General features: G+C 47.4%; 1 protein-coding gene across 3 annotated transcripts in view; it reads left to right on the forward strand.

Moving 5' to 3' along the window:
* Positions 1–24,785, forward strand: part of MRAS (muscle RAS oncogene homolog) — a 58,837-nt gene that overhangs the window by 17,080 nt on the left and 16,972 nt on the right. For all 3 annotated transcript variants that reach the window (XM_023187886.1, XM_023187887.1, XM_023187885.1), the window contains exon 2: positions 8,568–8,778. In XM_023187886.1, coding sequence (XP_023043654.1) covers positions 8,586–8,778 — 193 coding nt within the window. In that variant the 5' untranslated portion in view covers positions 8,568–8,585. The remainder of the gene's footprint in view (positions 1–8,567; positions 8,779–24,785) is intronic.

Consider the following 24,785-nt stretch of genomic DNA (forward strand, 5'->3'; position numbering starts at 1 on the left):
AAAAAAAAAAAAAAAAAAAAAAAAAAAAGAAAACCAAGGTATAGAAAGTAACTTGCCTAGGGTTGCAGGCTGTCTGCATAGCTCAAGCTCCTTGGCAAGGAGTTCCAATTGAGGGGCCAGTCCTGAGCTGGGCAGGGAACAGCTCGAGTGTAGGACCACAGGGAGATGGGCTGAGGCTGGGGCAGGGACCCCAACAGAGGTGCTAGAAAATAAGGCTTTCACAGCAGCTTGGTGCCCCCAGCTTCCTCGCTGGTCCTCAGGGTGGAGGTCCTCAGGGGTGAGGGCTACCTGCTGGTACCAGATCTATGCCCTGCTCAGCAGGGTGTCCCAGCCTGGATCTGGGATGCTGGGGTGGGAAGTGTCTATTTTTGATAACTAGTATTTGCCCTGGTTGCCTCTGAAGCTCTGACCTGCCCAGCTGTTTCACCCACATGGGCAACGATCTGACCTTGGGGGTGTCTCCTACTCTGACACCACCTCCCAGCTCACTCCTGACCTCTTTCCAGCACTCCTGGATCAGCTGCGTCTGCCCTGGCCTGACTGCACGCACATACTCATCAGCCCCTAGCCAGCAGAGGATGCCTAGCACCACAGGCTGACAGTGGCTCTGGAACTACACTGTGTGGTTTCAGATCCCGACACTGCCTCTTTCTAGCTTGGTGACCTTCAAAACGTTATTTTACTACTCTGTGTCTCAGTTTCTTCAACTGTGAAATGCGGATAATGGGAATCTGTACCCTGTAGGGTTATTGTGAGAATTAAAATCTTCCAACAGCATCTGACACATTCATTGTTTACCTTCAATGTTCCTATTGCTTTTAACATGACGACTGTTGTAATTATAATTGTCGTGGCAGGTGGTTTCTGCACACCTACTGAGGCTCATAGTGCTGGGTCGCAGATGGCTACGCCCTAAGTCCTGTTTGGGAGGTGCCCGTATACTGGTGGGAAAGACCCAGGTATTGACAGTTGCCACGTGGAACTGTGGAAGCATGTGGTACTTAGGGGTCATGAGTAAGCCCAACAACAGTGTCCCTCCCTGACTTACTTCAACCTTGGCCTTTGCTTGGATCTCTGGACTTCTGTCTGATCATTTCCGCTCTGCTGACAGCAGTCCAGGTATGATCCTGGCAGAGGAGATTAGAAGAAAAGCAGGGATTGGTAGATTAACAGAAGACTTGGGTAATAGACATCTCCAGAGATCACCAGGCAGGCTACCCATAAAGGTCCTGAGCCCTTCCCATGGAAAAGGATGGCCACTAAGTGGGGTGTTTTGGAGGGAGCCAGAAGGGTAGTAGGTTACATCTGGGGTGGCAAACAGATTTTCTCTCTGGAGCAGTCAGTGTGTTCTGCTGCCAGGAGTACTGTGTTGACAAGGAAGGGGACCGTGAGCCATCAGTGTTGTCTGCCATGGCTCTGGGAATGGGAAGGAGCAGCACCCATGCCACCTACTTGCCATCAAAACTTGCTGTTTAGGGCATGAAATCACATACATGGTTGGGTGGGTGGTTAGGGCTTAATAATGGAGTGAGCTAAAAAGCACTGGTGGCTTTTTAGAGGAGTTGAGAGGCCCAATGACAGTGCCACACTTGGCTTAGCAAAGATACGAAACAAGGGGCTGGAGCAAAGTCTCAGGGAGTGGAGAGTGAAGCCTTAAGGGATGCCAAGTGGCCTAGACCCCTATGGGGTCACGTGCCATTTATGCACAGCCTGCAGGTCAGCGCTCTGGTGAAGCTGCCCATTTCTGGGAATTGTGCAGAAGGGAAGGGCAGCTCCTGGAATGCAGAGCCATTTCCTCCACATGGGTTGGGTCACTCCCCACAGCGTGTCCTCATCCCCCTGCGTTGGGCACACCCAGACATCGCAGAGATGAGATTAGCTTCCCAGGTCTAATTCAGCTCAATGTGAATGAAAGTCCATTCACTTTCCTAAGAGCCCCAGTAATAATGGATGTGTCCTTCTGTCTAACCTGATTTACCTAAAATACTTGCAATTCAATTGATGGGGTTGGGGGGCTCTTTGAAATAATTAGTATAGAAATACAGAAGCAAAAAACATTAAATACCAAACCTTCAATAAAGTTGGCAGCATCTTTGGGAGAGCCTCTGGATTGGCCCTGGCCTAGCCTCTGAGAATCTGTGGTCCCACGGTCAGGGCCAAGGGAAGCAGCAACAGTGATGAAGAGTGCCCTGTGGGACAGTGAATCATGAAGACACTACCCTGAGAAAAGAAAAGCCATGTGATGCAGCAAAATGAATTGGCAAAAGAATTGGAGGCAGTGTGGCATGACGGCTCTCACTTGACCTTTGGCGTCTAACCAGTCCGCAGCAGTTGTCCACTAAGGGTGGGCATTGTTGCTGCTATGCAGCTCCTTCTGGGCACCATTTTCTCTGGCCAGCACATAGGACACTGCTTTGGAAGTGATGCTGGGTGGGGTGGGGTGCATGGAGAGGCCAAGGGGCCTGTGGACCCCTTGGCAGCATCTGTAGCTGAAGCCATCCATTTAACATGTGCTGCTCACTTAGAACAATGGGTGCAGTGGTTTTAGGCTATTGTTTTGGGCAACAAGCTCCATAGAAGCCCTAGAACCTGGAAACCTGAGGAGAAGAGGCAAATTTCATGAGGGATAAGAACCACCGAGCCCTGCCATTTTGCCATTTTGTGGGGGCTGCGGGGGCCTGCTGCTGTCTTGGACATTTCTATCTGTCACCGCATCAGGTCCTCCCAAAGCCCTATGCAGTGTGGATGCCCTTCCCTAGGGCTGTGGATGGGGGGAGGAAATGGTTTAAATCACTGAAGCCTACCAGGTTGAAGGGAAAGCAGGGGCCCAGCTACGTTATCGATGAAAATATGCCCTTGCTGAGGGACCCTCCAAGATTTTCTCACTGGGGCCTTACACCTTCCTGGGGGCCCTGTTCTCATGTCTTATAGATGGGGAAACTGGGCACCAGGAAGTTCAGAAACTTGCCCCAGGTCACACAGGGAGTCTGTATTGGATGCCGCAGTGGAACTCCGGCTGCCTGGCTGTGGAGTTGAGGCTGTGTCTGACCTCCCAAGCTGTCCCACTGAGAACCGTTGGGCTGTTACACAAGACTATTCCCGGGAGGTCTTAGACACACCCATGCTAACTTTGAAGATTGCTGAGTGAAAAGGTTATACTGGGGTGATCAGTCCACCCCGCCACCCACTTCCTAGGGGTATGAGCCGGCCCCTTTCAGAAGGATGGGTGTGACCCCCTGCTTCTTAGCACGAGGGAGGCCTGTGTGGGTAGAAGCCCGCACTGGGGAAGTGATGAGGGCAGTGTGAGTAGAGACTGAGCTTCCCATGTGTTAGGCTCTGCCTGGCCCCGTGAGGGGCGAAGGAATGAGAAGATGTGGCTCTTGTCCTTGTGGAGCTTACAATCTGTCTGACAAGGTAAATCTGGCATTCCGGGAAACAACTTGAAACCATGCAAGAAGGTTCTACCCATGGGGAAAGAAAGGGAGCAAGAGGCAGACAACAGCCAAGAGAGCTTATTTTTCCATTTACAGATGCCTGAGGTTTTTGTACACACGTTATTAAAATTATTGAGGAAGCGATATTGCCTTTTAGGCAGAAGTTTCTAGTATGAACAACGGTTTGGGTTGCCATGAAGCCTGTGGCCTGGGCGGGGCCCTGGGAGCAGTGGTTGCCATGGGAACCAGCTCAGCCACCCCCACAGCCAAGTGGCTGCTATTCCCAAAGTTGGTTTCTGCGTGGATGGGGCTGCCTGGAACCTTGGAGCCATTTCCCATGGAAACAATGCTCTAAATGGTGGGTAATGTTCCCACACAGGCCTATTTTGTCTGGCTGTTAACAGAGCAGAGATGGTGGTGAGGCTTCTCATGCTGAGAGGAGGCTGGGAATGAGAGAGTGTGTATGTGTGTGTGTGTGTGTGTATGTGTGAGTGTGTATATCTGTGTATGTGTGAGTCTGTATATGTGTGTGTGTCCTCCCTCTTCTTGGGAACAAAGTAAACAAGGTGACAAAACGGGCATTTGGGCATCTTCTCAGAGCTTAGCATATCTCATACATTTTATTTCATGCTTAGAGCAATCCTGCAAAGTATGAGTCTCCGGCTAACCCACTTTACTAATAAGATACTGAGGCCATGGAGGGTAATTTGCCCAAGGTCACTCAACTGGTCAGTAGGAGAGTATTCAGCACAGAAAATAGTGGGAAAATTTTAAGGAGAACCCCAAGTCTACCTTATACCACCTTCCCACCTCAGAGGGGCACACCCGTCATCCCCTAAAGTGAAGACCCAACATCTTAGAATGATCTCTGAGGTGCTTTTTAGTTGAGAAGGCTGGAAAGGAGAGGTGTTGTGAATGTAAGCAGTTTGCTCCTTAACCACCAACCAACCAACGTTTCATTCTGTGGTGACTTTCATCATAGCCTGTGAGTGGTTTTTAAAAAATCTTTCTCTGTACCGCATGAGACCAGCTGGTTTTGTAGGAGTGTGGTTCGTGGTTCTTGGCATCTTGACCTCCCCATCTGCAAAGACACCATTTGATCAGTGTTTTCTGAGGGGCTGGAGAAACAGGCCTATCAAAAGGAGATAGCACCTTTAGGAACTGGGGGGTTCTCTGGACTCATTCTCCAGCTTTGGAAACCCATTCTTTGTTCCTGGCTCACACTTGATTCCAGAGGGCCCTGTCTGTGCCATTAGTCTGATCTCTTAGTAGGAGAGAGACAGTCCCAAGCCCTGGCTGAGAGAGTTGTCCCTTAGCTTTCTCCATGGGGAAGCCAGCTCTGTGGTACATAGGTTGTCTGACCATTGTTGAGAAATGCGCGTCGAACCTCTAGTTCGTTCAGTAAGTGCCTGCCCTGTGCCAGTGCTATGCCAGGCTCTGGGGTACAGAGAAGAACAAGGTGCTGTCCCTGCCCTTTTGTGCACAGTAAACACATAGAAAATTCTAGGCATCATCGTGGCGTCTGTGGCAGGAACTTCAGGGCTCAAAGCACAGGTGGAGGCAGTGCCTAGTGCTGACCCATGAGGAAGTATGTGCTCTCCTGGGGGTCTCAGGTGTGCGCAGAGGCTGCAGCGTGACCACAGGGCACGTTGGGAGACCACAGAGCTGGTTGGGGGTGAGAGTAGAGTGTGAGGGGCTGCGGCACGTGTGTGGCTGGAGAGGTCAGCAGTGGCAGCCAGCGACAGGCATTGACTGTCCTGTGAGGGGGCCTGGACTTTCCTCCTCAGCGTTGAGGGGCACAGAAAGGGTTTTCACAGGGGAGCCAGTCTGATGTTTGTATGAAATGAGTAGTCTAGCCCTGTTCCATTGCGTCCAAATTAGAAGGGAACTCTGGCTTGGCTCCCTGTGGTCTCTCAGGGTTCAACCTCTGAGAGCAGGGTGCTGTCAAAAGGAGGGGGCCCCCACTGGCCATTTCCTGCCCACTGCCTTGGCAAGCAGAGGGCATTTTTTAAGGAGTCCCCAGGTGATTCAGCTGTGGGTGGTCTGAGTGCCGACTCAAAGCTTCATTCATGTCCTCCAGCATATTTACTAGTGTATTTCTTATCTTGTTTTCTTTTGAGAAGAAAATAAAGACGAACGGTTTTCCTTTTCAATACCTTCCCACCCACTTAGTATTTTTTAGTTATGTCGCTGCCAGCAGAGAATGGAAGCTTTAAAAACAGCCAAACACCGACTGGGCGCAGTGGCTCGCGCCTGTCATCCCAGCCCTTTGTGAGGCCGAGGCAGGTGGATCACAAGGTCAGGAGAGCAAAACCATCTTGGCCAACATGGTGAAACCCATCTCAACTGAAAATACAAGAAAATTAGCCAGGCGTGGTGGTGGGCACCTGTAGTCCCAGCTACTCAGGAGGCTGAGGCAGGAGAATCTCTTGAACTCGGGAGGCGGAGGCTGCAGTGAGCTGGGATTGCGCCATTGCACTCCAGCCTGGGCGACAGTGAGACTGTCTCAGAAAGACCAAAAACCAGCCAAACACCAGCAAACACCTTTCACCTACAGCCCAGCGCCATTGCCCAGGACAGGGCAGCAGTTGCTAAGGGGGACAGTAAGGAGTGAACCCCATGCTCAGGGCAAAGGAGAGAGGCCACTGGGCCACCCCTTCCTCCCCATTTCTGTCACCCTGCAACTCCCCTCCGCCCTCTCTCCTTGGCCTGCCTTTACCGTTGTGGATTTGGCCATGGAAGAGCTCAGTTAAGTGAAGCCTCAGCCTGTCTCATGTTGTAGGAAGATGCTGGAACCAGATCCCGGGGCCACAGCTGGTGCCTGGTCCTATCCTGCCCCAAAAGACCTGAGATCCCCACTCGAATGAGAGGAAATCAAACATTTTCAGGTGGCTTGAACATTTTATTTTCCTGGGAGCATTTTAATAGTGTTAAACTTTTCTAATACACAAATATAATGCATGCTTGTTGTAGAAAACTGAAACATTAAGAAAATGAAAATGCCCTGAAATGTGCCTCAGAGACAACCAACTGCTAAACCTCTTAATGCCTGGATCCACACCTCACACCTGACTGCACAGATTCATAGTGGGCCTCTTCGTGGAAGGTGGATCAGGTGTACTTACTAGCTGTTTGCAGCCTGGCTTTTTTTCATACATAACAATGCACTTTTTCTAGGTTACTGAATATCTTCCTTTTAAATGACTGCATAGTACTCCATTATATGAATAAACTTTTTCTTTAACTTTTTCCCCCAACATTAAGTTATTTCTATTTTCCCCCATTCTTAACATCTTTCTTCACTTCTCTGATTATCTCCTTAGAAGAAATTCTCACATGGGGTAGAGCTGCAGGAGAGGGTATGAATATATTTATGCAGGTGTATTTTCAGTACAGCCTAGGCAGATTTGCACTTTCACTGCAGTGTAGCAAAGCTTGTACTTCCCTGACACTTTGGGGAAGTCCTAAATGTCAACATCAGGCTTCAGTAACTACAAAGCATTCTGCAGTGACTCTTCGCCTGTAGCCCCATGCAAATCACTGTGGCCACATAACCCACATTTGTATGTAGTCCCCTTTCTGTCAAAATCTGGAACTAAAGACTATCTTAGAGCTGGAAATAATTATAAAAGTAATCTAATCCAGCCCTTTAAATTCATAGATAAGGAAATTATGGCTCAGAGAGGTCAGTGGCTTTCCCAAGTGGTGGCGGAGCACACAGGGCACCCAGTTCTTTGTCCTCCGGGCCACGCTGCCACCCTCCTCTCTGTGAGACCATCAGTTTCCTGGTCACACATACGCCATGCTGTTTTCCCTCCCAGCTTGCACAGGGATTCTTTCTTTTCTTCTACACAGCAGTAGGATCAAGCTTTCCCTCCCTCGATTCAAGGTCAATTTTTGTGCTACCCAGGAATGCCCCACCAGGAGGTGGTATTGCGTCTTCCTGGCAGGGTCCACAGTTAGTTAGCAGTTTAGGTTCCTGGCTACAACCCCAAATTGTTCTTTAGGGGATCCCCCTAGCTGCACCCATGTTTAACATTTGGTGCTGTCAGTCTCCTTCTGGAAACTCTTGGCTTCCATCATGACCACAGATCCTGGTTTCCTTCCTTTCCTTCTGAGTACCTCTAGGAGGCTCCCTCCTGCTGCTTCTCGTCACTTTGTGACACTATTTACAAAGGTCACTCTTCACTCCTGTTAAGGCCTGATTATTCTTTAGAGTCCTGCTCCCACTTCCAGCTGCCTCCTGGTCACCTTAGCTCAGGGTTCTCAGCCTCAGCACTATTGACATTTTAGGATGGCTAATTCTTCATTGGAGGGGACTGCACTGTGCATTGTGCGATCCCTGGCCTCTGCTGAACAGATACCAGTGGTACCCATTCCATTTTGACAACAATAAAAAATATCTCTAGACGTTGCAAATATGCCCTGGGAGCAAAGTTCCCCTGATTGAGAACCACTGCCTTAGCTGGCCTCAATAGCATGAAAACAAAACTTCGACCTGCTCCTACCTACCTCCTCCCCAAATAAAATGAGGTTGAACAGAAGCCGTAAGATTCCAGCATGACTTTGTGTATAACACAGGGCAAGAAGCAGAGAGGAAGGAGCCAGAATCTAGAATTCTGAAACTTTGAAGGAGCCTCAGAATCCCAGAACTCAGGTGTGCTAAGCTATCATGGCCCCCTTTCTAAGCTTAGACACAGCTTCAAATCCTTCTCAGCATAGCAGCCCAGTTAATAAGAGGGGAGGTGAAAGACGAACCTCCATGCCAGTCCTGCTCAGACCACTGCCCTCATGTTAACCTGTACAAGTAGAGTTTAATGGCCAAAAAGCCTATTTGACATGGCTTTTGGCTGTACTTGCTAAACAAGACCAGTGGTACTGTGTCCTCAACGCTGGGCCTGGCACATAATTGGTGTTGAATAAATGATGGTTGAATAAATCACTTTAACAGTGACTGCCTCTGCGTAGTGAGACCAGGTGTAATGCTTTTATTTTCTTTTGCATTTCTTCATTTTCAAACCTCTTTATAATTGAGAGTGTTTATTACTTTATAAAGGAGGAAGACACATGAATATCTTCCCCTAAGTTAAAAAGCCCTCTGTCTCATTCCACACGTCTTGCTTCCTTCCGCAGGTCTGACCTTCGAGAAACATGGCAACCAGCGCCGTCCCCAGTGACAACCTCCCCACATACAAGCTGGTGGTGGTGGGGGATGGGGGCGTGGGCAAAAGTGCCCTCACCATCCAGTTTTTCCAGAAGATCTTTGTGCCTGACTATGACCCCACCATTGAAGACTCCTACCTGAAACATACGGAGATTGACAATCAGTGGGCCATCTTGGACGGTGAGACCTGGGTGGCAGCCCTGCACTGGGTGGGATAGTAGATGGGGAGGATCAGGGACATTTGACAGGTTTCAGGGGGCAAGGTGGTTTCCTTAATGTTGCTGTTACGGGATGGTTGGTATAAAGCCGTGTGTCATTTTCAGGGTGAATTCTGAACAGGGAAGGCCTGCGTAGAGGACTTGCAAGGTTTCATGGAAACCAAAATGTGCATTCAACAAAGAGGGGAGGCTAGAATCATGCCAACTCAGCGATGACATGATTGTTTTGCTGATCAGAATCTCTGATTCACAGTTATGGATGTCTTTAGCTAATAAAAGAGGGAAAAGCAAGTTGTTTCTTAATGAACATAGTTTACTTGGTACTTGTATATATGTTCCTTCGGGGGGAATCTCTTGCATCTGACATTTTGTTTCTAGCTGAGTATGAATTAGTCTGGATTAGTAGTTCTAAGTGTGACAGCCAGGCCAGCAGCAGCCACGGCATCCGGAAACTAATTAGAAGTGCACATTCTCAGGCCCATACTGATTTGGAAATTCTGAGGGTGAGCCCAACAGCCTGTGTTTTAACACACCCTCTAGGAGATGCTTGAAATCAGGTAGCATTACATCTCCAACTTTGTTCTTTTTCAAAGTTGTTTTGACTAGTCTAGGTCCTAAGGTATTTCTATGTGAGTTTTAGAATCAGTTAAATTCTAAAATCCTAGATTTTGATTGGGATTGTGTTGAATCTGTAGACCTGTTTGAGGAGAATTGATATTTTAACAATGTTGAGGCTTCCAACCCATGAACACAGTATCTCTTTCCATTTGTTTATTTATTTATTTAGGTCTTCTTTAATTTCTCTTGTCAATTTTATTTGTAGGTTTTTTTTTTGTCTTGGTTTTTTGGTTTTTTTTGAGATGGAGTCTCGCTATCACCAGGCTGGTGGAGTGCAGTGGCGCCATCTCAGATCACTGCAACCTCCGCCTCCTGGGTTCAAGCAATTCTCCTGCCTCAGCCTCCCAAGTAGCTGGGATTACAGGCACGCATCACCACACCCAGCTAATTTTTTTGTATTTTTAGTAGAGACGGGCTTTCGCCATGTTGGCCAGGATAGTCTCAATCTTCTGACTTCATGATCCACCCACCTCAGCCTCGCAAAGTGCTGGGATTACAGGCATAAGCCACCGCACCCCGGCTTATTTGTAGTTTTGAGTGCATAGGTCTTCTACATGTTTTGTCAGATTTATATCTGCATCTGTATTGATGCTATTGTAAATTATTATTTTTGGTTTTTTATTTCCATTTTCAATTATTTGTTGCTAGTATATATAAAAACAATAGGTTTCTGTATATTAATCTTGTAACCTGCAACTTTGCTAAACTCACTTATTAGTTCTAGTGTCTTTTTTGTAGATTCTGCTGGATTTTTCTGAATAGACCATAGTGACTGCAAGTAAAGACAGTTTTACTTCTTCTTTTCCAATCTGGATGGCTCTTATTTCTTTTTCTTGCCTTATCTCATTGATTAAAATCTCTGGCACCCTGTTGAAAAGAGGTGACAAGAACAGACATCCTTGTCTTGTTCTTTATCTTAAAGGGTAAGTGTTCGGTCTTTGGCGTTAAGTATGATGTTAGTTGCAGGCTTTTTATGGATGGCCTTTATCAGGTCATGGAAGTTCCTTTCTATTCCTAGTTTGTTGAGAGTTTTTATCAGGAATGGATGTTGGATTTTGTCCAGTGCTTTTTCTGTGTCTACTGAGATAACCATATGGTTTTCCTTTTTTAGTTTGTTAATATGGTAAATTACATTGATTGTTTTGTTTTGTTTTTGTGACAGAGTCTTGCACTGTCACCCAGGCTGGAGCGCAGTGGCACGATCTTAGCTCACTGCAACCACAAACTCCTGGGCTCAAGAGATCTTTTTGCCTCAGCTTCCCCAGTAGCTAGGACTGTAGGCACACACCACCGAGCCCTGCTAATATTTTACGTTTTTGTGGAGATTGGGGGGAATCTCCCTTCGTTGCTCAGGCTGGTCTCGAACTCCTGGCTTCAAACAGTCCTTCCACTTCAGCCTCCCAAAGTGCTGGGATTACAGGTGTGAGCCACCATCCCTGGTCCTTGATTTTTCTTTTTTCTAATATTAAACTGACATTGCATCCCTGGAATAAACCCCACTTGATCATTATATATTATCCTTTAATATGGTTGGCTTTGATTTGCTAAACTTTTGTTTACAATTCTCGTATCTGTGTTCTTGTGAAATATTGGTCTATAGTTTTCTTGTAATGTCTGTGTCTAGTTTTGGTATCAGAGTAACATTGGCTTTATAGAACAAGTTTTATTCAATTTTTTGGAAGAGTTTGAGTTAAATTCGTATTTCTTCCCTAACTGTTTAGTAGAATTCACAAACAAGGCCATCTGGCCCTGGAGTTTTCTCTGTGGGACGATGTTTTTGTTTTTGTTTTGAGACAGGGTCTCGCTCTGTTACCCAGGCTGGAGTGCAATGGCGTGATCCAGGCTCACCACAGCCTAGACCTTCTGGGCTGAAGCAATCCTCCCACATATTTAGTCTGTCTTTTGGTTGTTTCAGCTGAGAAGGTAAATCTGGTTCCTGTTACTCCGTCTTGGCCAGAAGCAGAACCAAATCATGACTTCAAAAAAATACAGCTTTGTGGCCGGGTGCTATGGCTCACGAGGCCTGTAAATCCCAACACTTTGGGAGGCTGAGGTGGGCAGATTGCTCAGGCAATCTGCTCAAGCTCAGGAGTTTGAGACTTGCCTGGGCAACATGGTGAAACCCCATCTCAACCAAAAATATAAAAATTAGCCTCGGATGGCTGAGGTGGGAGAATCACTTGAGCTCAGGAGCCAAGACTGTGCCACCTCACTCCAGCCTGGGCAGCAGAGTGAGATCCCTTCTCAAAAAACAAAACAAAACAAAAAACTTTGTAAATATATTTTAAAAGCACTGAATTATGTACTTTTAGAGTATTAATATTATGGCATGTAGATTGTATCTCAATTTTAAAAAGCACCATCCTCCAAGGGTTTGTCTGCAGCCCTGGGACTTTGAACAGTTTGACCAGGTACCAAGCACCTTCCGGTCTTGGGACTTTGCATTTTGTCTTCTCTCTGCCTAGAACATTCTTCCTGCAGAAACACTGATTTCATTTAGGTCTCAGCTCAAATGTCACTTTATCTAAAAGGTCTTCCCTGACCAAACCATTGACACTAGTATCCACCCCACCCCTGTCATTTCTATGCCCAGCTCTGTTTTTCTTTATTCTGTCTTTTATGGTTGAACATATTTTATCTTTGTTTGTTTGTGTTTTTGTCTCTGCTGACTAGAATATAAATGTCTGAGAGCGGGGACTTTATTTATTGACTGCATTATTCCTAGCATCTAGAATACTGCTTGGCTCATAGTAGGTCCCCAGGAAACATTTGTGGAATGACCAAATGAATGAATAAACCTTGAACACTATATGTGTAGTGACAGGTTTGATGTGCTAGCTATATTATTTTTTTCTAACTCACAATAATATGTATATATAACTATTAAAATTAAAGCTTACATCTGTGCACTTTCTAAACTCATTTCATGTATCACCTATTGGAATATATGGCACACTTGGGATATACTGAGTTAAATAAATGTAAACACGTTTCTTCACTGCAGGACTTATAAGAACCTTTAATATGCTGGGTGCGGTGGCTCGCGCCTATAATCCCAGCACTTTGGGAGGCTGAGGCAGGTGGATCACGGGGTCAGGAGATCGAGACCATCCTAGCTAACATGGTGAAACCTCGTCTCTACTAAAAACACAAAAAAAATTAGCCAGACGTGGGAGCAGGCACCTGTAGTACCAGCTACTCGGGAGGCTGAGGCAGGAGAATGGCGTGAACCTGGGAGGCAGTGAGCCGAGATCGCGCCACCGCACTACAGCCTGGGTGACAGAGCGAGACTCTGTCTCAAAACAAAAAAAAATGAAAAAAACAATAGAACCTTTAATATGTAAACACACATTAGAGGTGTAGTGATAGGATACATTGTCCTTAGGGCTTCCCACAGGGGTCATTTTTTGCACGTGATTCTGAACTACTGAACTGCATTCCATAGAAAACATTCTGAAACACATTGCATGATGCATGTAAGAAAGTAACACCATGCCTGGTACATCATTGGAACTCAATCAGTATTTCTCTCTACAGCCATATAAACTTCTCTTTTTTCTGAGTAACTTTGGATGTTAAATTGGTTTCTGAGGAAAAATGTTTTCCTCAAGATTGATTTTTAGGAAGATTTTGTGACAACGTAGCCAGAGCAGCAGGGAGAGGGGCAACATGGCCGCAGCATTATATTAGAAGCGTGCATTTGCAGAGCCTGTGTTCTGAAGCGCCTGGGCTCTCCATGGCGTTACTTTAGAAGAATGAATTTGTTAAGCCTCTAATTCTGCCACCAGAGTCAGGCCCGATTGAGGGCACTGCCCACCCAGGCTTTCCTCAGGAATAGACACCAGATTCCCAGATTAGATGCTTCTCTGCTCCATTAGATCTGCTATTAAGCAAAGGAAGACTTGGCCGGGTGTGGTGGCTCACGCCTGTAATCCCAGCACTTTGGGAGGCTGAGGGTGGTGGAGGTCGGGAGTTTGAGACCACCCTGACCAACATAGTGAAACCCTGCCTCTACTAAAAATACAAAAAATTTAGCCAGGCGTGGTGGCGCCTTTAATCTCAGCTACTCAGGAGGCTGAGGCAGGAGAATCGCTTGAACCCAGGAGGCGGAGGTTGCAGTGAGTAACTCTGAACCTTTCTGGAGCTGAAGTTTTCTGGAGTGGTCTACACGCCTGGGATGGCCAGGACTTACCTGGGCATCTGGATCCCAGAGGTCCTGCTCCCCTGAGGCCATGCCATCTTCAAGGAGGTGCTAAGTTGGAGGTGCCCTCAGTTACCCTGTACCCCACTTAACTCCAGGGACTCTCAACTCTGTAGTGTCTCTTCTTCCAAACTCAGAAAGAGTAAAAATGTGGCAGCCTGATGATGAGAAGGAAGAGAATGATAATTTTGATGACGGGGTATTGAACGGGCAGAAATTGTGTGGAAGGCCCGTGCTAAGCACATTGCATTTGCTGTCTTTGAATCCTTACAAATGCTGTCGTGGTAGTTGCTGTTGTTATTTCTGTTTTATAGATGAAGAAAATACAGCAAAGTTTCACACAACCAGCAACAGTTTGAGCTACCTGTTGACTCCTATTCACTGTCAGTCTCGTTGTGTAGGAAAATCCTCCCCGACAGCACAGTGGATCCTTGTGCCTCTGGGAAGGGGAGCTGAAATCCCAGGAAGAAGTGGGTATGGCTGGACTGTCACACCTCCCCTGCCCTTCTTACTCCTCACCCAGGGTCCTTCAGAGAGCTAGGTGCTCCAGTTGTGATCTCAGTCTCACTTCGGAGATTTGCAAGCTGCTTAAGGAAACCTTCTCTGTGACTTCCACACTTATTATTCTCACAGGCTGCCTGCTTTCTTGCAAACCTGTTTCTTGTTTTCTTCCGAGAAGTCACATTGCCTGTGTCCTCCCAGAACCTAAGAGGCAGGAGCTGGCTGGCCTCAGGGGCCAGCAGCCAGGCTCTCCTGTGGCTGCGGGACCCCCAGGCTTTGGAGCAAGCCTGCTCTGAGTTCTTTCCCACAGGGGTTCGGGATCCTCATCTCACTTTACATTGTCAAGGGCCCAACCCTGGGAGCCTCTCTTCCTCCCCGTCTGGTCCCCGCTTCTCCACTGTGGGGTTCCCTCCGGCTGTACCACCTCCGTGCTCTCAGCCCTCTACTCCCGTCTCCGACGTTGGAACTCCACCTTACCTCGGCTTTCGGCTATGTGACTCCCCTCACCCCAATTTTCTCTTGTCATGAATCAGGAAGCCCCAAACCTTAGCCAGAGCCATGGAGTTTTGTGTTTGTTTTATTGTGATAAAGTGTACATAACATAAAAGTTACCATCTTAACCATCTTTAAGTGTATAGTGTATTCACTTTGTTCTACAACCTTCCCTCCCGTTCATCTCCAGAACTTTTTCACCTTCCCCGACTGAAACTCTGTACCTAGTAAACACTGACTCCCCATTCTCCCCTCTCCTCAGTCCCTGGCAACCACTATTCTGCTTGCTTCCTTTTCTTTTTTTGATATCATATTTTTGCGTATTTTGAGGACACAGTAATAATCAAATCCAGGTAATTAGCATATCCATCACCTCAAACATTCTTTCTTTGTATTGGGAACATTACAGTTCTTCTCTTCTAGCTATTTTGAAATTTGCAATGAATTATTGTTAACTATAATTTCCCTACTGTGCTATCAAATACTAGAACTTATTCCTTCTATCTCTTTGTATTTCTGTACCCATTAACCAACTTCTCTTCATCCCCCCACCCACACACCCTTCCCAGCCTTTGGTGTCAATCATTCCACTCTCTACCTCCATGAAATCTACTGTTTTAGCTCCCACATATGAGTGAGAACATGCGATATTTGTCTTTCCGTACTGGCTTATTTCACTTAACATAATGACCTCCGCTTCCCTCCATGTTGCTGCAAATGACAGGATTTCTTTTCTCTTCTTTATTTTTTTTATTTTTTATTTTTTTGGATACGGAGTCTCGCACTTGTTGGGCAGACTAGAGTTCAGTGGTGTGATCACTGCAACCTCCCCCTCCCGGGTTCAAGCAATTCTCCTGCCTCAGCCTCTCAAGTAGCTGAAATTACAGGCACCTGCCAACATGCCCGGCTAATTTTTGTATTTTTAATAGAGATGAGGTTTCACCATGTTGGCCAGGTTGGTCTCGAACTCCTGACCTCAGGTGATCTGCCCACTTCAGCCTCCCAGAGTGCTGGCATCGCAGGCATGAGCCACTGTGCCCAGCCTCATTGTTTTTTATGGATAATAACATTCCATTGTGTATATATGCTACATTTTCTTTATCGTTCATCCATTGAAAGGCACTTAGGTTGCTTCCTTACTCTTGGCTATTGTGACTAGCACTGCAATAAACATGGGAGTGCAGGTATCACTTCAATATACTGAGTTCCTTTCCTTTGAGTATATACTCAGCAGTAGGATTGCCAGACCATATGGCAGCTCTACTTTTAGTTTTTTGAGGAATTTCCATACCATTTCCCATAGTGGCTGTACTAGTTTATATTCCCACCAGCAATATCCAAACATTCTCTTTTCTCCACATCTTCCCTAGCATTTGTTATTTTTTGTCTTTTTGATAATAGCCATTGTAACTGGGGTGAGATGTTGTCTCATTGTAGTTTTAATTTGCATTTCTCTGATGATTAGCGATGTTGATGATTTTTTCATATACCTGCTGTCCATTTGTTTATCTTCTTTTGAGAAATGCCTATTCAGGTCTTTTGCCCTTTAAATCAGAATTTTATTTTATTTTATCTTGCTAGTGAGTTGTTTGAGTTTCTTATATATTCGGGTTATTAATCCCTTGCCCCTTAAACACTAACTCCCCTTTTTCCCCTCTCCTCAGTCCTTGGCAACCAGCATTCTACTTTCTTTCTTTATTTTTTCTAAAATGAAGTCTCACTCTGTCACCCAGGCTGGAATGCAGTGGCGTGATCTCGCCTCACTGCAACCTCTACTTTCTGAGTTCAAGTGATTGTCCGGCCTCAGCCTTCTGAGTAGCTGGGATTACAGGCATGCACCACCACACCTGGCTAGTTTTTGTATTTTTAGTAGGGATGGGGTTTCACCGTGTCAGCCAGGCTGGTCTCAAACTCCTGGCCTTAGGTGATCCACCCACCTCAGCCTCCCAAAGTGCTGGGATTGTAGGCGTGAGCCACCACGCCTGGCTTCTACTTTCTGTCTCTGAATTTGACTAATCTAGGTACCTCATTTAAGTGCTATGATAAGTAGAATAATATTTGTCCTTTTGTGTGGCTGGCATATTTTAAATAGCACAATCTGTTCAAGGTTCATCCATGTTGCTGCGTGTTCTGAATTTCTTTCCTTTTTTTTTTTTTGAGATGGAGTCTCACTCGGTTGCCAGGCTAGAGTACAGTGGCATGATCTCAGCTCACTGCAGCCTCTGCTTCCCGGGTTGAAGTGATTCTTCTGCCTCAGCCTTCTGAGTAGCTGGGACTATAGGCGCGCGCCACCACACCCAGCTAATTTTTGTATTTTTAGTAGAGACGGGTAGTATTTTCACCGTGTTGGCCAGCATGGTCTCAATCTCTTGACCTCGTGATCCCCTTTGGGATTACAGGCATGAGCCACCGCACCCGGCCTTCTCTCCATTTTAAAGCCGGATGATATTCCACTGTATGGATATACCATGTTTTCATTATCTATTCATCTGTGGATGGACACTTGGGTGGTTTCCACCTTTTTGCTATTACGAATAATGCTACTATGATCATGGTATATAAATATCTGTTCAAGTCCCTGCTTTCCTTCTTTTGTCTTAGAATTCTTGTGTGCCTATTTTTTCTGTTGGTTAGGGATGGAAGGCTGCTAAGCCCCTCACTTTACAATTGTGGAAACTGAGGTACAGATGGAGAGGTCACTAGCCTACGGTGAGACCTAGCTAGCTGGAGAGCCGGACCTTGGGCTTCTTGACTCTGCCGAGCGTGTCCTCCACCCTGCCCCAGCGTGTCCTCCACTCCTGCTTTGGCCCAGGCCTTGGGCCTCTAGCGTGGGATGCGGACCAAATCCTCTGCCCACTTACAACAGGGCAGATGTCTCTGGGCCTCCCCGCCCTCTGTCTCCCAGCCCTGCCCTCTGCCCAGCCAGCCTCTGGAACTTTGCATCTTTCTTCCATCAGTGGAGAACAGCAGTGGGCCCTGGGTCTCCGGACAGCGCTTCCCACCTTGGGGCTCTTGGGCCCAGCTCCACAACCTCTCTGTCTCCGTCTTCTCAGCAAGGGCCCAGTGTTTTCAAAGAGCAAAAGCCTGGCGCTTCTCCTGCACCCTCAGAAGCTGGGACATTTCCACCCTGGCTTCTGCCCAAACCTCAGACACAAGTGCTGTTGTCTTCTCAGAGGGGCCCGAACCTGACTTCCCCGCACACTTGAATCCACATTCTTTCTGGGGATGGGGAGTAGAGGAGGACATTGGAAGGACAGGCAGAGGAAAAGGAACATTTATTGAGAGTTTTTTTTTTTTTTCCTGAGCCAGGAGCTTTACCAGGGGGCTTTATGCTCAGCAGGCCTTAGGCCAGCTTTAGAGTGGGCACTCTCCATAGGCCCCAACTAAGAATGGGGTGCAGGCAGAGCTGGCCTGTCCCCCACCAAGGGGAAGCTGCCCTTCCCCTGCCAGCAGTGATGTGGGAGGAATTTCCCTCTTTCCCTTCATGGGGAAGCATGGCTACTGTCCTGAGATTATGCAATCCAGCCCTGCAGGCCTGGGCCTGACCCTTTGTCCCTGCTGCATCAGCCGCGCTGCTGAAATGCCTCACTGATCTCCACTGTGCCCAGGGCAGTGCTCGCTGGTAGAAGGCCCTTCCTCACATTGCTGACAGATCTCTTCCCAGATCCTCTCTTGCTGTCTGTCCTCAGAGCGGTGATAGCGGTTACTACTGACTAGACTTTTCTTGAAGGCCTCATACTAAGGGCTTTTACAAGGATGCCTTATTTCATCCTTGTGATAATTCTGTGAAATTGAGATTAGTGAAGTGAGAGTAAATCACTTTCCAGGTGAGCACAGCTGCTCTGCAGCCAGTGTACCTCAGTACTGCTGCTCTGGTTGGTAAAATAGTGAAGTACTCTCTACCACTGGAAAATTGCTGCTACCACTGCTGCCCTACGCCCAGGGGCCCTTCCCAGACCCACTAGCCAGACTTGGAGCTGAGGGAGCCCCCTCCAGCCACTGACCTAGAGTCAGCTCAGTGAGGCTTGGACTCAGCGGTGAAGGTGTGAGTGGAATATGCAACTCCCCACACCCAACTCTTAGCACAGCCCGGGCTCATTCCAAATTTGTCAGCATCCCAAAATCCAAGTGTTTTTCCACTTCCCTTGCTGACAATCAGGTCATATATGGCAGTTAATGTGGTGTTTTGCCTGAGTTTCAGAACTTCATGTTGGTCACTGTTAGAAGTCACGTGACCAGTTTGGGCCAGGCACACCAGCCTGACCAATAGATCTGAGACCTCCCCTGTCTGCCATTGTGTTGGGTGATGCCACCTTCCCTGGGCCTCAGTGTTGCCTCTGTCGGCCTGTGCTCCCCACGCCCTGGCGCTGGTGACTGGGGCTCCTCCTCCCTTTGAGCTGCCTCTGGACAAAGACCTTGCGCCCTCATCAGTGGGATCTGTATCCAAATGAGATACACCCCATAGTTGTTGCAAAGGATAAATGAACAAAATACAAATTGTGAGTTCCTTGAGGAAAAGGACTGTGCCCACCATTGTATCTCTGATTCAGCCCAGACCTGGCATCTATTAGGTGTTTAATTATTGTTTATTGAGTGAGGGGGGAAACAAGTCACCTTGCAAGGGGCTTGGCACATAGCAGACCTCAGTAGATGCTATTGTTGCAGTGATCACTTTAATATGATGTATATTATTGTTGTTTTTATTGTTAGTTTTAGAGACAGGGTCTCACTGTGCCACCTAGGCTGGAGTGCAGTGGCATGATCATAGCTTACTACAGCCTCAAACTCCTGGGTTTAAGTGATCCTCCCACCTTGGCCTCCTAAGCACTAGGATTACAGATGTGAGCCACTGTGTCTGGTTTATATTATTTATGAGGTGGCTTGGTGGTTTCAAGAATAGGTCCCGTCACCTGTATGGATGAGGGGCCACTGACATGTGTCCCTGTGTCTAGGGAGGTCCAGGAGTGAGGCTTGAGCCCCTGACTTAGGGATATACCTGTCCACCCAGAGTTGTGTGAATTGAACCCTGAGTCCTATGTACCTGGATATATTCACTAATTCATTCTGTAAATAATTGCTAATGTACCCATCTCTCTTTTGGGCTCTGAGGACGTAGCAATCGGCAAATCGAAGTCCCTGCTCTCATGAAGCTTATGTTTCAGTGGGGTGAGGGGACAGAGCATAAACAAATATGTATGGTGTCAGGTGGTGATAAGTGCTGTGATGAAGAATAAGACAAGGTAAGGGAATCACAGTGAGGCAGGGGTTGCTCTCTTGTTTTGGCTGGTCAAGGAGGGCCTTCCTGATAAGGGAATGTTGGAGCAGAGACCTAAAAGAGAAAGCTGCAGCTATATCTGGAAGAGAATCTCAGTTAGTGGGAGTATCAGGTGCAAGGGCCCTAAGGCAGGGGTGTGCCTGGCCTGTGTGGGGAATAGCTAGGAAGCCAGCGTGGGGAGCAAGTGAGAGCACGGCTAGTAGGAGAGAGGTCAGGTAGGTAGCTGGAAGGGATTGATCTCATGGGGTTTTGTAGGTAAATGAGAAGCCGTTGGAGGATTTTGAGCAGAGGAAGGACATGATCTAACATGTTTAAAACATGGGTACTTCTCAGTTCCTTATCCCTCTGCCCTCCCGGCCGGGTGAGTGAGAAGAGCTCACTCTGGCTGTGGTGTGAATGGAACACAGGGGAACCATGGCAGAATCGGAGAGACCTGTAAAGAAGCTCCTGATGGTGGGCTTGGGCATTGGTGGAGGAGGTGGTAAGAAGGGTAGATTCTGGATGTGTTTTGAAGGAGGAAACGACAGGATTTGTCGATGGAGTATATGAGGTTATTAGAGAGGGAAGCGTCTTTAGCCTGAAGAACCAGTAGAATAGAGTTACATTTATCAAGATTAGGAAGAACAGTGAAAAACAAGTTTTGGGGGGAAATCAAGAGTCTAATTTTGGACATGTTAAATCCAGGATGCCTTTCACACATACAAGTAGAAGTCAAGGTGGCAGCTGGATATCTAAGCTCGTAGGAGGGGAGACGTATGGGCTGGATGGAAATCTGGGTGGTGACCTATAAAGCTGCAGGATGAGAGATCACCAAGAACGTGACTGTGGTTAGAGAAGGACCCACCAATGTTTAGAGGCTGGGGAGAAGAGGAGACAAGGCAGGACCAGTCACTGCAGTTGGATAAAGACCAAGGGAGAGTGGCATCCTGCAGCCAAGTGAAGAAGGTGCTTCACAAAGGCAGGGACCATCAACTGCATGAGAGGCCGGCCAGGAGCCCAGCAGGGTGAGGAACTGAGAAGCACCCACTGGATTTAGTGACGTGGAGGTCATTTGAGACTTGACAAGATCAGTTTTGATGGAATGGTTGGAAATGAAAGTCTAATCAGAGTGGATTCAAGAAAGAGTGGTGGAGAGGAGGAGCAGGCAGCGAGGATAGGCAAGAAGTGTTTCTCTAAGGAGGAAGACAGAAATGAACAGTAGTGGGAGGGAGAGGTGAGGCCTAGGGGCAGGGTTTTAATTTGTAATTTTTTTGTTTGTTTTTAAGACAGGGTCTTGCTCTGTCACCCAGGCTGGAGTTCAGTGGCATGATCACGACTCACTGCAGCCTTGACCTCCCGCAATCCTCCCACCTCAGTCTCCCCAGTAGCTGGGACCACAGGCCTGGCAGATTTTTGTATTTTTTGTAGAGACGGAGTCTCACTTTGTTACCCAGGCTGCTCTCAAACTCCAGGGCTCAAGTGATCCTCCCAGCTCAGCCTCCCAAAGTGTTAGGATTACAGGAATGAACCACTGTACCCAGCTTTATTTGTAAATTTTTGTGTTTCATTTTTTTGTATTTTTGAGTTTTTTTTAAAAATATTTATTTATTTATTTATGTATTTATGTATTTATTATTTTTTGAGACAGAGTCTCACTCTGTCACCCAGGCTGGAGTGCAGTGGCACAACCTTGGCTCACTGTAACCTCTGCTTCCCAGGTTCAAGCGATTCTCCTGCCTCAGCCTCCTGAGTAGCTGGGACTACAGTTGCCTGCCACCACACACAGCTAATTTTTGTATTTTTAGTAGAGACGGGGTTTCACCATGTTGGCTAGGCTGGTCTCGAACTCCTGACCTCAGGTGATCCACCTGCCTTGACCTCCCAAAGTGCTGGGGTTACAGGCGTGAGCCAGTGTTCGTGGCCAATGTATTTTTAAGATGAGAGAAATTACAGCACGTTTACCTGCTGGTGAAAATAAACCAATAGAGAATAGGATGATGAAGGAACAACAGTTGCAGCGGTGTCCTCGCACAGGTGGCAGGGACCTGGAACCAGTGCCCAGCTGGAGAGGATGGTCTTAGGAGCAGGGCTGGGTCATCCACCCTAGCGAGAGGGCATGTGTTTTACAGGAAGGGAGGTGGGTTGATTTTTTTCTCATATAACTTTTTTTATTGAGATAAAATTCACCTGTGAAATTCATATGTACAGTTCAGTGGTTTTTAGTGTATTCACAGAGTTGTACAACCACATATTGCTGATTGATTAACAAATCAGTAATCATTGTAATCACTGCCACTCATTCCTGAAAGTATCCATCCCCAACCTTGCTCAAAACCCCCCTTACCCATGAGCACTCACTCGCTATTGTCCCCCCTCCTCAGTCCCTGAAACCATTAATCTACTTCCTGCCTTTATGGATTTGCCTACTCCAGATGTTTCATGGAAACGGAATGCGATGGCACATGGTCTCTTGCGCCTGGCTTCTTTCACTTAGCACGGTGTTTTCCAGGTTCATCCTGCTGCAATGTGTATCAGAATACCATTCTTTTTTATGATATTCTAGTGTACGGATATACTACATTTTGTTTTTTGGTTTTGAGATGGAGTTTCACTCTTGTCGCCCTGACTGGAGTGTAATGGCGCGATCTTGGCTCACTGCAACCTCTGCCTCCTGGGTTCAAACAATTCTCCTGCCTCAGCCTCCTGAGTATCTGGGATTACAGGTGTGCGCCACCACACCCAGCTAATTTTTGTATTTTTATTAGCGAGGGGGTTTCACCATGTTGGCTAGGCTGGTCTCGAACTCCTGACTTCAGGTGATCTGCCTGCCTCGGCCTCCTGAAGTGCTGGGATTACAGGCGTGAGCCACTGTGTTCGGCCATATACTACATTTTGTTTATTCTTTCATCAATCAATGGACATTTGGGTTGTTTCTGCTTTTGGCCATTGTGAGTAATATTGCTGTGACTGTTTATTGTGCAAGTTTTCATGTGAAAACTTGCTTTCAGTTCTCTTGGGTATATACCTAGAAGTGGAATTGCTGGGGGTCATTTGGTAACTCTATGTTTAACACTTTGAGGAATTACCAAACTGTTTTCCAAAGTGGCTTCACTGTTTCACATTCCTCCCAGCAGTGTGTGAGGGGCCCCATGCCTCTCGGGTGGGTGATGTGGGGTACAAGCATGTGGAATTTATCTCCTGTTGGATCCCTGTTTCAATTCCTGAGCTGAGAGTGCAAGCTTTGGCAGAAGAGGAGGGGCAGGCGGTGGTCACCCAGGCAGTGGGAGGATGATGGAGAAGGATGGCAGACACTCTGAAGGCCCTGGAAGTTGATGCTCAGGACTTTAAAGGGGAAAAGCCAGTGCACTCATGAGTTTTCGCTTCCCTGCCACCCATGGCTGCCCAGGCGCAGGTGCGGTGTAGGTGGAGAGTTTGGTGTAAGCAAGTGGAGTGAATGCAGGAAGCAGCCTCCAGGCTTCTGTCCTCCATCTCTGTCCTCACCCCTCCTTTTAGACCTGCTGTTCTTCACAGGCTGTGGGGATGCCACTGCTGACTCCCTGCTCAAAGACAGGCTGGTGTAAGAAGCAGAGCAAGGCTTAGAATCAGACGGGCGTGGGTTCAAATCCTTCCTCTACTGCTCATTAGCCATATGAACCTAAGCAAATCACTAGCCTTGCCCTGCCTCTGTTTCTTCACCTGTCAAATGCCAGCCTCCCAGAGGGATTGCAAGGTGGAAGTGGGATTATAGGCCAGTGCTCCCAGTTGCCTCCCTGTTTCTCTGCACTGCCAGGCGCCATCTGTTCGTGTGATATTCCTGGCCTCTAGTTACACAGCTGAGACCCCTGCTGTCCTTTCCCCTTTCTTCTCTTCCTTCCCTGAGAGCAGCATTGAGGATTCTAGGTTCCTCTAAGAATCCCACAGAACCATAGACCATCTCCCCAGAATGTGTACCCACATATGCAGTTTGTATACCAATTCTGGGGATCATGGGCCTTGTGAAAACTTATCCCAAGACCCCCTCACTCCATTCCCCACAGCTGCAGGAGTGTGGCCTCCAGCATGAGCAGCCCCCAAAGCTGGTGGCCGGCACTTCTCCCCTGATGTTATCCTTAAGCCAGGGTGTTGAGGAAGTTGGGGCCACTAGCAAAGGGACTCTTCCCTGTCACCAGGGAGCCAATTGGTGCCCACTACAGGACTTTAGCCCCCTTCCCCTTGGGGGGTCCCAGGTGTCCTAGCTGTCTGCACCCTGCCAGCATTTTGGAGAAGTTCAAGAAAGCAGCTGTTTTTCTAGGAACAGTGCATGGTGAGTGCATCAGCCCTTTTGCCCAGCACCGAACCCCGCTCCATACACACCCATTACCCGGAAAGGGGAGCACAAATTAAAATAGTAAATACCCTTCATCACTATGTATGTACAACTAAGTGACATTATTTTTTTGAATCTATTCTTAAGCTTCCTCACCTTATTCTTCTGTAAAATGGGCATAATCATTCCTGCCTCCCATGAGGGGTTTGTGAATTAGAGATACATAGAAAACTCTAGGCATGGGGCTGGGCACGGTGGCTCATGCCTGTAATCCTAGCACTTTGGGAGGCCAAGGCAGGCGGATCACTTGAGGCCAGGAGTTCAAGACCAGCCTGGCCAACATGGCAGAACCCCATCTTTACTAAAAATACAAACATTAGCGGGGAGGGGGGACATGCACCTGTAATTCCAGCTACTTGGGAGGCTGAGGAACGAGAATCACTTAAACCCAGGAGGCAGAGGTTGCAGTGAGCTGAGATTGTACCACTGCACTCCAACCTGGGTGATGGAATGAGACTCTGTCTAAAAAAAAAGAAAAAGAAAAGAAAAAAGAAAACTTTAGGTATGGCCCTTGGAGGCATATTATCTCTAGAAATT

Source organism: Piliocolobus tephrosceles, chromosome 2, assembly GCF_002776525.5.
Source record: "Piliocolobus tephrosceles isolate RC106 chromosome 2, ASM277652v3, whole genome shotgun sequence".
NCBI lineage: Eukaryota > Metazoa > Chordata > Mammalia > Primates > Cercopithecidae > Piliocolobus > Piliocolobus tephrosceles.